Source organism: Prinia subflava, chromosome 9 (assembly GCF_021018805.1).
Source record: "Prinia subflava isolate CZ2003 ecotype Zambia chromosome 9, Cam_Psub_1.2, whole genome shotgun sequence".
Taxonomy (NCBI): domain Eukaryota; kingdom Metazoa; phylum Chordata; class Aves; order Passeriformes; family Cisticolidae; genus Prinia; species Prinia subflava.
The window spans coordinates 14,394,645-14,408,583 of record NC_086255.1 but is presented as its reverse complement, the minus strand read 5'-3'; the positions used below and the strand labels follow the sequence as shown (position 1 = coordinate 14,408,583).

The following is a 13,939-nucleotide window of genomic DNA, read 5'->3' as shown; positions in this document are numbered from 1 at the left end:
CTCCACCTCTGTGCCAATACTTATTATTTTATAATACCATTTTTCTACTTTTGTTCCATGTTTTTCCTTTCATTGTCACTGCTTATCATAGATTTGAGCAAGGCAAGTAGAAAGGTAGGAAATGAATGAATGAAGGAGAAGTTATGTCAGAGCTATTAGCTAAGATGAATTTTCTCATCTTAGTAATAGAGTCTGAATACATGAGTAGATAGCTCTATGAAAACAGGGAGCAGCTGTTGTGCAGTAACATAGTCAACAGGGAAAAAATGAGTGAAATGTCTCATTGCTGTTCTGAGTGAAAGATATTTAATTTGACTTACACAAATAAACTACAAAGTAATCATCACAGTCTGCTACTCAAACACCTGAATGGAAGGCAGTCAGGAGAGGAGACCTGCAACAAAAAGTCTGTATTTTACCCTCTGTGCAGATGACTGAGCTTAGAAAAAAAGAAAAAATATATATTCAATTTATATTCAATTCAATTCAATTCTCAGTTCTCCAGAGGGCAAAAAGAAAAGGAACACCCCCCCCACCCTATCCAGCACTCAACCTGAAAATAGGGGCAACAAAAATAAAAATAGGATGGAAAGTAAGAATCGATTCAATGTCCTCAGCAGGAAGCTTTCAATTTCCACTGGGCTGCTTTAAGTAACCATTTGGTCAGCACTGGCTTGTAATGCAAGACCAGAGAAAGCAGCTTTGTACAGACCTCCTAAGCCCCAAAGTCACGGTGAATTTCCCAAGGATATTTATTTACTGCAGGTCCAGAGGGTCTTCCCTATATTTAACTGCATCAGTTTCACAACATGAACATCACTTCTGAATGCGAAACTAAGCTGAAATTGTATTTATCTGAGTATTCAATTAACTGGATTAAAATCAATTTTTTAGACCATAAAGAGAGTGCATTGCCATTATGTATACAATAAATCTTTGCAGATAATAATCTTGCTTTTAGATACACTTCAGGCATTGTCTCCATAATTTTTTTAAGGATATGTACAATTAATGGTTATTTTCATGATGTCATTAAGAGATTATCATATTTTTGGCTCGCTTAGATGAGGAAAGTGAGTATTACACCACTGTTTATGAATGGTGAACCCTACAAAGAGAAAAAAGATGAGTTTAAGTTAAAGGATAACAGTACCATAAAATCACATGGATAAAAATAGGCTATGAGTACAATTAGATCATAGATAAGAAAAAGCAGAAATAAAGATTTGTGACAGCCATCAAATTATGTGTTCAGTTTGATACTGTTTATGCATGAATATGGATTCCTAGAATTAGAAATTGCAGCTTGTGACAGGAATTTTTGCATATCCAGAGCTGGCTCCTCCCCAGGCATCTTCCAAGACCAGCAACATTTATTTATTTCTTGTTATATGCAGAACATGGCTTCAGGAGTTTCCCCTGCTCCTCTCATTCCACAAAAAAAAAAAAAAAAAAAAAGGCTAAGAGAGGGTGTATTGGACAGTTTACACTGGTAACCTGCACTAGTCCAGTACTGAAAAATCAGTGCCTGTCTGATTTTTCAGACCTCTCTGCCACAGTCATGGCTAAAGAAACTGTCAGAAGGGCTGGTAAGGATTTACTGGTTACAGTGGCAAAGACACGTAAAAAAAAATTAAGAAACCCAACCTTTGGCACATTGCAATTTCTTCGTTGGTGACACATTAAAAGTTTTAGAGCCATGATACTGAACCAAAATTCCAGTGTTCTTAATGGAGTGCTGGGAAGCTGTTAATGGACTGGTTCATTTGGGGTGTATATGATGAGAGGGAGAGCTGAACAGATTTTCTTTTTATCCCTGGAATTCAGGCTGGCTGCATCCCATTCTGGTCTTACATTCCCAAATATTTTTGTAAATTCACATAACTCTGTACAGTAGGAAAGCTTAATACAGTATTTAAATGCCACTCAAATGGGAGAATTGTCCCTGGTGAGGCACTTGCACTTCTCAGCAATACCTAAAAGCAATTAATGATACAAAGGGGAAAAAAGCATCAAATTCTCAATTTAGCTGCTGACATAGTACATAAAATACTGTTTTGTTCTGAACACAATGTACTTTAAAGTGCCCTTTCAGCTGAAAAGCATGTCTTTAAGGTCTTTAAAAAAGTATTAACTTTGCATGAACAAACAAATGGGAATACTGAATGTAAAAAAAAGGTAAAACACACTTGGTGAAAGTAATAAATGTACCATGTGTCTGATACATACATTAGCTGTAAAACTTTCTTTCATTAGCCATTAATTACAGCATTGTGGCTGAAGTGTTACAGTTATGGCTGAAGATATGCTTTTTAATAAATTTGGCTTTTACAGGCACCTATAGCTAACATATTTTTCCTGATTTAGAATGTTTCATATTTTTTCATAGACAGAGATTAATTGACTTTAAGAGGTTCAAGTTGCCCCTTTGGCAGTTTCCTGGGTTATAAAGGCATGAGAAAAACATTTTACTTATGCTTCAAGAAGTTTCTTGCATTATGCTAACTCAAGTGGCTTATTTTTAACTTAAACCACTTTTTTTTTAATCAGATGAATCTCACTACCATTGCATATACCAATTTTATTTCATTTTTCATGTTAACAAGCAAATAAAAGCATGCATTTTATTTCAGCACAATGTTTCTCTCTGTATTCTCCTCAGCAAAACGTTTTCTAAAGCAGCACATAGAGGAATTTTGTAATTCTTTTTTTTTCCACAGAATATGTGCATAGCTCAGACTACACAAACATCCTCTATAGCTCTCCCAGTCACTTTCCATTTCAAGAACGAGGCAATTTGTGTTAACACAAGACAGCTTATCATGTGCTAAGTCTGCATGCAATTTTCTCGTGAGAACAACCATTTTGTACCTACTTGACACACGCAGCACTGTACTACACCCAACTAATCAATTCTGTCTATATTAAGAAGTGGGGAGAAAAACTGCCCACAGCTGTTATATTACATCAGCTTTCCTAACTACTTCAGACATCTCATTTCGGGGACTTTTTTTTTCTTTAAACTAAACTGGCATAAACCATAGGCCTTCTTTCCATTCCTTTTCAATTCTATTCTTTTTTTTTTTTTTTTGCCTTCTCAGAGATTATTGGCGAAGCTCAAGCATCAAGAGAACAAGCTGTGCTTTCTGCAGGCATCCCCAGAAGTTTTGAGGGCAGCAAGCTCCCAGGGTCATTGGTACCCTTGGAGCATTTGCAGACTAGCATGATATGAATGAGAAATAGCACGTTTTCATCAGAGATCTCCCAGCCTTGTCTACTGACATGCACTTTTGGCAGACAATAACTTACATACATAGGGGGGTTTGTCCTTATAAGTAAGCAATTGAGAAATGTCTCAATTGATATCAAGTGAGAGGTGGAGACACAGAAAGAAAAATGATCAGTAGGGCCCAGAAAACTCTCTGGGAGGGCAGGATTGAGTTTGGAGTTTCTCTTTGGATACTCACTTTTACCCAACACCACTATGATGTTGAGATGTCCCTAGTCAGAACTTGACGTCTCTCACATTTTATGTATCAACACTACCAGGTCAGGCAACTTTTCAGTCTTCTCGACAGTAAACATGTTAAAAACCACATTGCATCTGAATACAACTAATATATATTTTCTAATAATCTAATCTATATTTTCTACAACTAATATGTATTTTCTGGAGTTTGAGAGAGTTATTCCACCAATAGCCTGCAGCTGAGGAATCAAAACCACAAACTGAATAAAAGGATTCAGACACCAATTCACCTCACAGTTCCCTTCACAAGATCAGCTCAGCTGCTGATGAACTTACACTAATTTTTATCAGCTTGGCTTCCCAGCATGCTTCTCTCTGACTTCATACAAACTGCATTAAACCACATTAAACCAGTTTTTCCCACTGTTTCAACCAGCCTGCGTTTCTTTATAGAAACACAGCTTGCATCAGACCTTAGTGGTATTAGTTCAGCTTTGTCAATCAAAAAATATTCTATATTTTGTGTCTAAAAGCAGTTAAATAAAACACTGGTATCTATGATAACGATGGTCCTGTGAAACTGCTGTGTCCCCTACTGAACACTTTTATTTTGCCTTGCTAACATTTCCAAAGGAAACCTGTTTTGCAAATAGCCACACTCAGAAGTCCATCGAGGTTGGCAAACCACTGCCATCCCCAACACTGGTGCTACATCCTGGCTGTGCCAGCAGCTGGCAATGCTGTGCCCGGGCTGGAACCACAGCTTGGTGTCAGAGCCAGAGGGGCATCACTCAGCAGTGCAGTGACAAACACCTGTCACACCCAGAGGGAAGGCAGCACTGAGATCTCACTGTAAACCCTGGGATTAAGAGCAAAGACCACGCTGCCTCCAGGGGGAAACAAGTACACCCCAGAACCAGACAGATGAATGTGGTAGTTTAGGAGGCAAACAAAAACCAGGCTTAAGGTATAAAGAAAAGATGGGAATCACGCCTGGTTCTGGACCCTTGCTCTAGAACCATGGGATTGGTTTATTAACCTGTTTTTCAGAGTTAATTACTGCTATTTTTAAACAGCACTGTATTATCCCAAAGGAAACATCCTCTTTTTCTAGAATTACTGCCTTTTTTTTTTTTTTCCACATTACAGCATAGCAACTCTACAGCAATAGACATACAGGGTATTCTCCTCTTGTCTCATCCTCTAAACTATAATGTATGTGATGTCTAATGGTCTGTACTGTGACTTTGTATTGGTAAATAACAAATGAATAGAGGAAAAAAATGCATTACCTTTCTGTCACACTGCATTACAAGTGCTTTGATAGATGCTTCATGGCTGTAAGACTTACAGAACATACAGCGTGTTAGAAAAAGGGTAATGTAATTTTACTTTTAATTTCTAACTCCTCTGTTTCTGACAGTCATATAAAGAACAGCAAAAGTTTTATCAATTCCTGATAGAAGGCTGAATCTCTTTGCTACTGCACACTAGAACATAATGGATTGGGGCATTCAGAGAATTTGGGGAGGTTTTTTATGGTTGGTTGGGTTTTTTTTTGCTTTTAGAGAGGGCAGTGTCAAAAAAAATACTCAGCTTTTGCACTACTAAATGAGTAACTTACTTTTAGTCACAGGAAAGAACAAAAAAATCCATTAAGGACCACAAAATTAAAATGAAAAGGCAATTTTTAATTAAGTTTGCCAAGTTTGACTTGAGACATTGATCCTGCCTCTGTTTCTCCTTCTCTGGTTTCTCAACGTTTCTGTGCAATGATAGCAAACTGGATACCCTCCTCTTGTACAATTCATTAAAGCACTGCCTGCAGCAAAGTGATCCTTACTTTGAAAAGCAATTCACCCTGTGCTCCTCTACCAACAGTGAGGAGCAACAGGGCCTTTTCCAATCCCAGATCTGTGGTATTTTCCAAAGTTCCCTAGGTCTGCTATTGCTTCTTGCTGCTTATGTAACCAGGCAGGTATTTTCAACAAGCATCAGTATCCTCTACCTGCACTTGTGCGTTTGTGCCCATTAAGGTTTATTCCCAGTCAGGGCAGGAATGCACATAAATGACTCCACATAAGGCACAAATGTAAAATAATTGGCATTACACAAACATCAACATTCTTTTTCTTGTTTCTTCTCTCCTGATAAGCTGAGATCCCCCACTATTACTAAATTTGGAGATTATTAAATAAACAATACAGATAAAAAACAGAATCATAGAGAGAGATCAAGTCATGAGACAAAAATTGAATGAAAATTTAAAGAAAAGCTCTAAAATAAGACAGTCCTTGACTTCCAATCATTTGTCTCAAAAGCCTTTTCTTTCACAGATTTTCTTCTTTCAAAAGACTCTCTTGGTTAACATCAACATATAAATATTGTATTACCTAACCACTATGCATTTGCTACAGCATGCATGAAATTCCCTATTTAGACAAAGTCCTTTATCATTAAGAAGGATTGCTTTCAAGTTAATGACATGACAGCTAAAAAGCTATATTTTAATTGAATGCAATGCCTAAAATATAACATCTTCCAGAATCAGATAACGACAAAAGAAATCTGTCAATAAATAAATACAGTCGGGTGAAAACTTTCTTCAACTTAAACAGTTAGAAATAATTAGATAATTCTAGCTAATTAAGTGATAGGGGAGATTTCTCATTGTAACATTAAATTTTATTTGCAATTACTAAATTTATGGGTTTGCATGATTCACAGATATAATTCAAATATTGTAAATGTTAATGAGGAACTCTTATTTGATGCTAAAAAAAAAAACCCTGGCAGTGAAGAACTGAGGGTACTCTAGTGCTACCAGGATCATTTTCATATCTCCTTTCAATCTCATATCAGGCTCATACCAGTCTCACTAATCCATGCCACTAAATATTAAAATGATTTTATAGAAAATGTATTTCGTAGAACTAAATTATTTTATAGAAAAAATACCTTTTTTGACATGCATTTATTTTTTTTCAGTAATTCAATAACGCATTACAATTTTAATTGACAGGTACATGAAGTCAGATATTTAAAGAGCACATTCATTTAAGTGATCATCTCTATCTTCTGTCTGTACCAGAATATATCTGACATTGGCATTATTGAGTAACATGACCAAAGTTACCACAATGACAGAGAACCAAGCACCAAAGAGAGGCAAAATTCCTGGGCTGCAGCCACCACAAAGACAGACTGGAGTGAGGAAATGCAGGAGGAGTCCCAGGATGGGTAAGGAATCTGGTTCTAACCCAGGGATATGATAAAAACCTCATTTAAAAAAAAAAAATCTGACAGCAGCTGACCATGGCATTAATTACCAATGAAAAAATGAGACAGCTAAGGAGGTGTGTGTACTAAGCTCTAAAGAACACAGTCCCATTTACTGGCTTAACATGCATTTTCTTGGTAGAAATTGCTTTTCTCCATGCTCCAGGATAAGCCTTAAAAACCATTCAATTCACAAAAAACTATTCTAATTTTAGGTGATAAATGATTATTATATGTGTAACTATTTTCTTTCCTCTTTCTGATCTGCCCATTGCCTACAGTCACTGGGTTTGCTTTCCCTTCCAGTATTTGTAAAGCTCTTTATCTCCTGAGTATCTCCAACACTCCAAACCAATTATCTGCAATAGACATGTCTCTGAATCAACAGGTACCTTAATTTAAATAATTCATTAATTTTCAGAACTTTGTTTTTTAAGCTCAGTATTTGCAAGCGTCTCTGTACAGATCATATTGCAAGAAAAAACACTTATCACTTAATATGAACCTGCCAGCTACATTGGCTGCATTCAAAACTGACACAGGGAACCCCCTCCTGCCTCATGCAAACCCTGGCATCATCACAATTAAAAAGAGAAACTCTTCATCTGACACTGAAACCAAAAGGGCAACTCAAAGTTCAATGAGTGCCAAGAGGAACGTGAATCGTCCTCAGTCTCCTTTAGAGTACAGGCACAAAGCACAGCCTTGCTCCTGGAGAAAAACCCTTCCCCATGACTATTCCCATCCTTCTGCATCTACCAGAACATCATCAATCCCTTCAAACAGTAATGCAGCACAATGAGCTGTTGGAAAACATTACAATCCAAGACAGTAAGAAATTTTACATGGAGAACAGCTTGGATTTCCTCAGGTGTCCTAGACATATCACTAAAGAAGAAAAATAATGGTTGCAGGACCTGTACCTTTGTTCTTTGAGAATAAAGAAATAACTTGTTTGCTATCATTATCAGCTGGACCTACTGAATTTACTAAATCCATGCAGAATTTCAAATGCAAGAAACAGTTGCAAGAAAACTTCAGATGCTTGAGAGTTTTCTTCCTCCATATTTCTCCAATTACAAAATCTAGATAAAACAGAATAGTTTTATTCATACTATGACTATTTATACAACAAACAGCCCTAAGAAACAGATTTTTAGATTGCCCTTTCCTTGAGTACCATCAAAGCATTTCTCTAAACACACAGCTCAGTGGCATTTGAGGTCTCCGAGCTTACCAATTTATTTTATGTTAAAAGTGCTTGCACAAAGTTAGGCACACACTCCTCAGCTGCAAGATCTTCATTGGGAAAAAAAAAAAAGGCAAAAAAAAAAAGCCAAAAACACTGCACAGCTGGATCCTGGATGTCAGTCTGAAATATTATGAGTTCATAACAACCAGCATTTTTCTATTTTTATAAAAAACCAAAAAAAGAACACATATTCTAAATTTAAGCTAAGAAATGTCTAACTTTAAAGATGTTATATGCAATGTGTTGAAAGTAAATTGATAACAGTTTCTTTGAGCATATTTCCAATCCTTCACAGTACCTAGGATGAACATCTGTTTCTTTGTGTGTGTGCACATGCACATTCCAAATGTACAGGCAGGGAAAAAATGAAGAGGACAGTAATTTAAAAAATGTAAACTGCATGTTAAAAATGTAAAACCTTTCTATTTTACACTTTCACCACTTGAATCTGCTAAAGAAATTCTAAATATCGTATTTTTGTAACAACTGCACAGCAGCATGATTTTCCTACGGTCTAATTTTTTTATACTTGTCTTTCCAGCCCTTTTCATCCCTCAGCTCAGTGTGTTACTACTTCCATTGCACACCACAACATACAGTTGCACAATGTCCCACTGAAATCTATCAGAAGTAGCTTTTAGGCAGTTTTGTCTGATAATAAGTGAGGACAACATGTGGCTGTGCAGCACTGACACATGACTGGATCTTGATGCCACAGCAGCACGTAATAAAACTACAAACAATCTAAGTGAGGCCTGGTTGAGTAAGACTCACCTACAGCAATAAAAAAAAACATAAAACAATTAAATTCAATGCTAAATTCTTTGAGATACTTCAGTACCTTTTTTTTTTTCTTTTTTTTCTTTTTTTTTTTTTTTTTTTCTTGAAAATGTAACAAAGCAAGTTTCTTTAAAACAGTCACTGCTGCTTATTAGTGCCTGGCATGCTTTTTCTTCTGGCTCAGCTGGGAAAAATATGTGTAATCTTGCTAAGTGATCTTTCATCCTCATTTCCCAAGGAAAATGCTTATGCAACCATGGTCTGTTTGTGTATGTTTCTTTATTTTTATTTGCTGGTTCCCTCCCAATAGCTTCTGAACCCGTTAGAGGTTCAGTCACTGGGACAAAGGAGCAACAGTCTCAGAGGTATAATGCTCCTATAAACCTAACAAAAAAGTGCATTTGCTTATGAAAGACAGAGAGAGAGACTTCATACAGCCACTTCTGCAAACCCCAAGCACAGGATCAATCCCACAGCAGGACAGGCTGCCCCAGGGAGGGGTAACATGGGGAGAAAGCTCAGGGCAGGGGCTGCTCTGCAAAGAAAATTAACTGTGGATTGTAGCTCAAGTACATATTGTTTTGTGCCAGCTGGCACCAGGATGAGGGCAAAAGGTTTCTTTTCCTAGTCTGGATCTTGGCTTTAGGTCCAGCACAGCTGGAGCACCTGGCGCAGTCGCCTCGGACTTTGTTCCCAGGAGCATCCCAAATATCCTCAGGCACAAAAAGCCTTGCCACAGCTGGCACTGACACTGTCACTTTGCTGCACACTGAGGGGGGTGGCAGTGCTTCGTGGCAGCATCCACACCACATACTGCCATGGCAAGGCATCTGCAAGTAACTTGGCAACCTGCACTAGCCTGTGATACTTTGGGTAATAGCATGCTTAACCCCGTGCCCAGAAAATGAAAATAAATAAATAAAAATAATTCTTAAAGAAGGAATCTGTCACAGATTTATCTATGTGATACATGGTTCTGATTTATACAATAATTACACCACCAAATTACAGTTCAGATCCCTCCAGATATTTTACTAAATGAGAGTTTTCTGATTGCTGAGACTTACTTGAAAGGGCTACCTCACCCTTTCACGGTTTGGAAAGCCCAGCGTGCCTTTCTTTTATGGTACCCAGAGCATAGGAAAAACTTATTGAAATGTCTGTGATAACTCCTGCTGTTCTGAGAAGGCAGAACACTGACTGCAGACAGGGAAGGCACTGAAACTGAAATCATTACAAGCTGTCAAGTCTGCCCTGAGCTTCAGATCCAAACTGAGTTCTCAGCCTCCTGAATGTGAAGCCAGCCATCTCCACAGGGTGTATCACAGAAATGGGTTCAAGGTGTGCATTCTCATTTACAGAATTTACAGCCAGTCTGGTTAAATTCCACACAGCTCTTCATATTTTAACAAACAGTGCATTTACCACACTTGCTTCAAAAAAAGCTTATTGATATTCTTACCTACACTACTGATTTTATTCCAAATCAAGGACCATATAAGTGGACAAGATATAATATCTAAGTTTACATAAAACTTTTATTCTCTCACAGTACTTAGGTTATGATCTTCACTCTCTAATGCCTCTTGTTAGTACCACAGCATAAGCTCAGTGGCACATCCTGATCCAGATGCCACATCACATTTGGGAGCCAACCTTTCCAAACCAGCACATGGCAGCAATTCTTTAACTGTGGAGAGGGACTGCCACCTCTGCAGACCACTCATGAATCACTGTTCATACACACACACAAAACTGAAAGTGCACCTCTGTGAGGCAGGGTTTTTCAAAGCACTTTTACAAAATGGCCAGTAAAAATATTAGTATTTCACATGTCTTTTGATCACTATTTTCACTAAACATTATTACATTTCATTTTTTAATATTAATGGATTATTATTAAATACAGTATCATCTTTAAATTACTAAACAGAAGTAACTGTATCCCCAAACATGTTTTTCCCTGGTTTGTTGGCTTTATCCCCTGAAAACCTAGCACCAAGTTTCCTATAGCAGCAACACAGTTTGAGAGAATCTGAAATGGTAACCTTGTTATTCTTATGTTATGGTTGAAGAAAATTGCAATTTTCTGAAAAGCATTTTGAAAAAAAAATCACGTAAAATATTAGAATTCTAAAATAGTCTTCGTTTTAGAGAAATCAATTTTGTCTTACTCTTAAAATGGACAGTTAAAGGGTAAATAACTTTTCTTGATTTACTTGACAGAATGAGAGTCCCACATTGAGACAACTGCTCAGTGAGGGTCCTCACTTGTGTAATTCTTGAGAAATCACCAGAACTTGAGAAGGCTGACACTTGTGTAATCTAATTCCTGTTGTGATATGCATTGAAAAACATAATAATAGGGGGAAAGTTGTCACTCACTTATTGGAGTAGGGCTTCAAACCATTCTTTACCCAAAAAGAGGGTTTAAGCACTCCAGAATACAAAAGTTTTTGAAAACTTTTATATGAAATTTTACTTCTCTAATTTTATCCAGTTTGACTGATTTATCCAGTTTGAATGATTTAATTTTCCATGTAAGCTCACACTCTTCTAGCTCATGATCTCATGGTAACCATAAAAAAAGAAATCACTGACTTACATGGTTCTTTCCTCTGTAGCATTCAAATTACTTTTTCATCTGAACAGGACCACAAGGAGTGCAAAGCCAAATTAAAAGAATAATTCTTAACTCCAGCACACCCATTTTCCTAAGCACCTAACCTTGTAAACTTACCATCATTTTAAAGGAAGCTGGATTTTCCTGCTACAGTACTTCATTTCAGGTAAGGAATCAAAGTTTTGTCCATTTTGATAAGTCACAAATATCAACTATGTTGCCATAATTCTCCATTTTGAGCACCTGAAGTACTGCTCTGAATTAGATTCTGTTAAAAAGGCAAAGCTGGGGAAGCCTTTGTCCAAGAGCCAGGAGCACTGTCCAGCTGTAACTCATTCACACTCACCTCCGCAGACTGCTCCAGCTGTTCTCACCCCCCCAGCTGAAACTGGGATTTCACAGATATTGATAAGAAGCATATGGGGCCAGAGTGGCCCCAAATGAAACAGAAACAGGGCAATGAACAATGAACCAGGAGAATGTCATCACTTGAATTCCAGCCTTCGACTGATGGACCACTCATGGATTTTGTGTTAACTCCACAGCCAAACAGATTTATAAACAGAAGAGATGATACTTGTTTTATCTGTACTGTTGTGAAAAATCAGCACAGGAAAATGAAATGGTTTAGACTTCGATGGTACTTGAGGCTACACACCTAAGGCACTTTTTCTGTTTTCTCACTGTTCTTAGTTTTGTTCATAATATCTTTTCAGGTTGAAGTATTTCTCCCACTAATAAAATTCTTGAAAGCAAATGCTCAGTATAATTCCCTAATGCAAATTAAATCTTAAAACCAACCTCAGAGGAAATATTTTCCTTTAGTTTCAAACACTACATTACTTACATTTACTTACATTACATGAGAATTTAATTTACTAATTACCCTTCTTGCAATAAATTTGTTTCTGTGTTCTAAATTTTGTCTAAAATGTTTGTAGACTTCTTCACAAACCTCATATCACTGTTAATCCTAATATTAAACCAGTTAGTAAATAATACATCACTCTCCATTCCATACTACTTAATATTCCATAGCATTTAATACATTAATATTTAACATTAAAGAAAGTATTTGATACAACTATAACTATATGCAGAGAAAAACCTAATGTTACTTAGCATAAATGTTCTGACAGTCACTTTATCCAAATCCTTCAAGGGATTTCTTTAGACCTTGAAATCAGCTGTTTATTTTTAAACCACATTTAGGATACTCAAACATCTAAGCATGGTATACTTACCCACTTTATTCCACAAACAGCATACATATCTCACACATTTATAGTAAAAATATTAGCCAAAGTTGATTTTAATACATAATTTCTTTGCATATGGAAATATTCACACCACACAGAATACAGTCATGCATTCATGAATGTAGCAACAGTTTTGTATCAATAGTTCTACATAGTAAAGCTACTCTTACAAAGAGTATGAAAGTAATTTAGCTTAAGATGCAGGAGATATTGTAAGATAGGCATGACATAACTCATTTTAGATGTACTGGTACCATAAGTTGTCTAGAGATACAGAAAAGAGCCTTTTAGGCCTGTTCATAATTATTCTCAAATGGCTGACCTATATATACAGAAAGTCATGTTATTATAGTACAGCTGTTACTTCTTATTTATTTCCACTGAAGTTTCCAAATATTTTCTTCCTAACTCATTAGCTGCTCCTGAGCTCCTCTTCCCCCTTTCAAATACTGGCTAGAAATGCATAGCCATGGAGCTTTATCAAAGTCATTGTTTGCTCCTGTGATAAATGCTGTCCAATTTGTTCACATTATAACTAAAATATAGAAAAAAATTAAAATTAGTATAGATCTAAGTGGAAGTATTGGAGACCAACGAGTTAAATAACCCAAACCACATGTCAGGTATATTAGTGTTACCATTACTTACAGCAGTCTTTGCTGTGATAGTGTACATAGTGTAGTACAAGGCTTTGACTGGATGTTTATTTTAGTTCCAAATTGATGGCAGTGCTTTCCTGCATGTTCCACGTCCATCCCCATGCACTCATTTTTATGCTGTTTCTAAACCTGATGACTGCCTAGAAACTCTACTGTGCAATACAGTTCAGAACATCTCAGCTTCGTTATCAGATGTTTGTCTCTCTATTTAAAGCACAAAGACTTTTAATTGAGGGTGGAGCAAGGCTGATCAGTTACTCACAGTCTCTCCAGGGACCTCAGCCCGAAGAAGGAGCCATTCTTCAACCACAAGATCTTGTTGTTACTCAGAATCCTACAAGAAGTCAGGAAATAGTCTGGTTAATAGAACATGATAATTCCACTGGTCTAAAACATGTAATTATAGTAAGTGACTGCTCAGTAAAATACTAATCACAAAATTCACTGCTTCATTTGCATTTTCCCATCATAGCCATAAATAAAGATTACCATTTCCTGAAGTGCATAGTTTCTTCTTTATTAAATAAAAGCACAGTCAAGAAATATGTCAAGAAATGAATTTTGACTCCAGCTTGAAAATCTAATGCTGCTAAATGCCCACACTTGACTAGTAGATTC

The 13,939-nt window shown here is 36.8% G+C and overlaps 1 protein-coding gene across 1 annotated transcript in view; it reads right to left on the bottom strand.

The window, feature by feature from the left end:
• Nucleotides 1-13,939, bottom strand: part of LOC134554726 (adhesion G protein-coupled receptor A3-like) — a 253,447-nt gene that overhangs the window by 197,129 nt on the left and 42,379 nt on the right. The window contains exon 2 of the mRNA XM_063405559.1: nucleotides 13,584-13,655. Within this exon, the coding sequence (XP_063261629.1) occupies nucleotides 13,584-13,655 (72 nt within the window). The remainder of the gene's footprint in view (nucleotides 1-13,583; nucleotides 13,656-13,939) is intronic.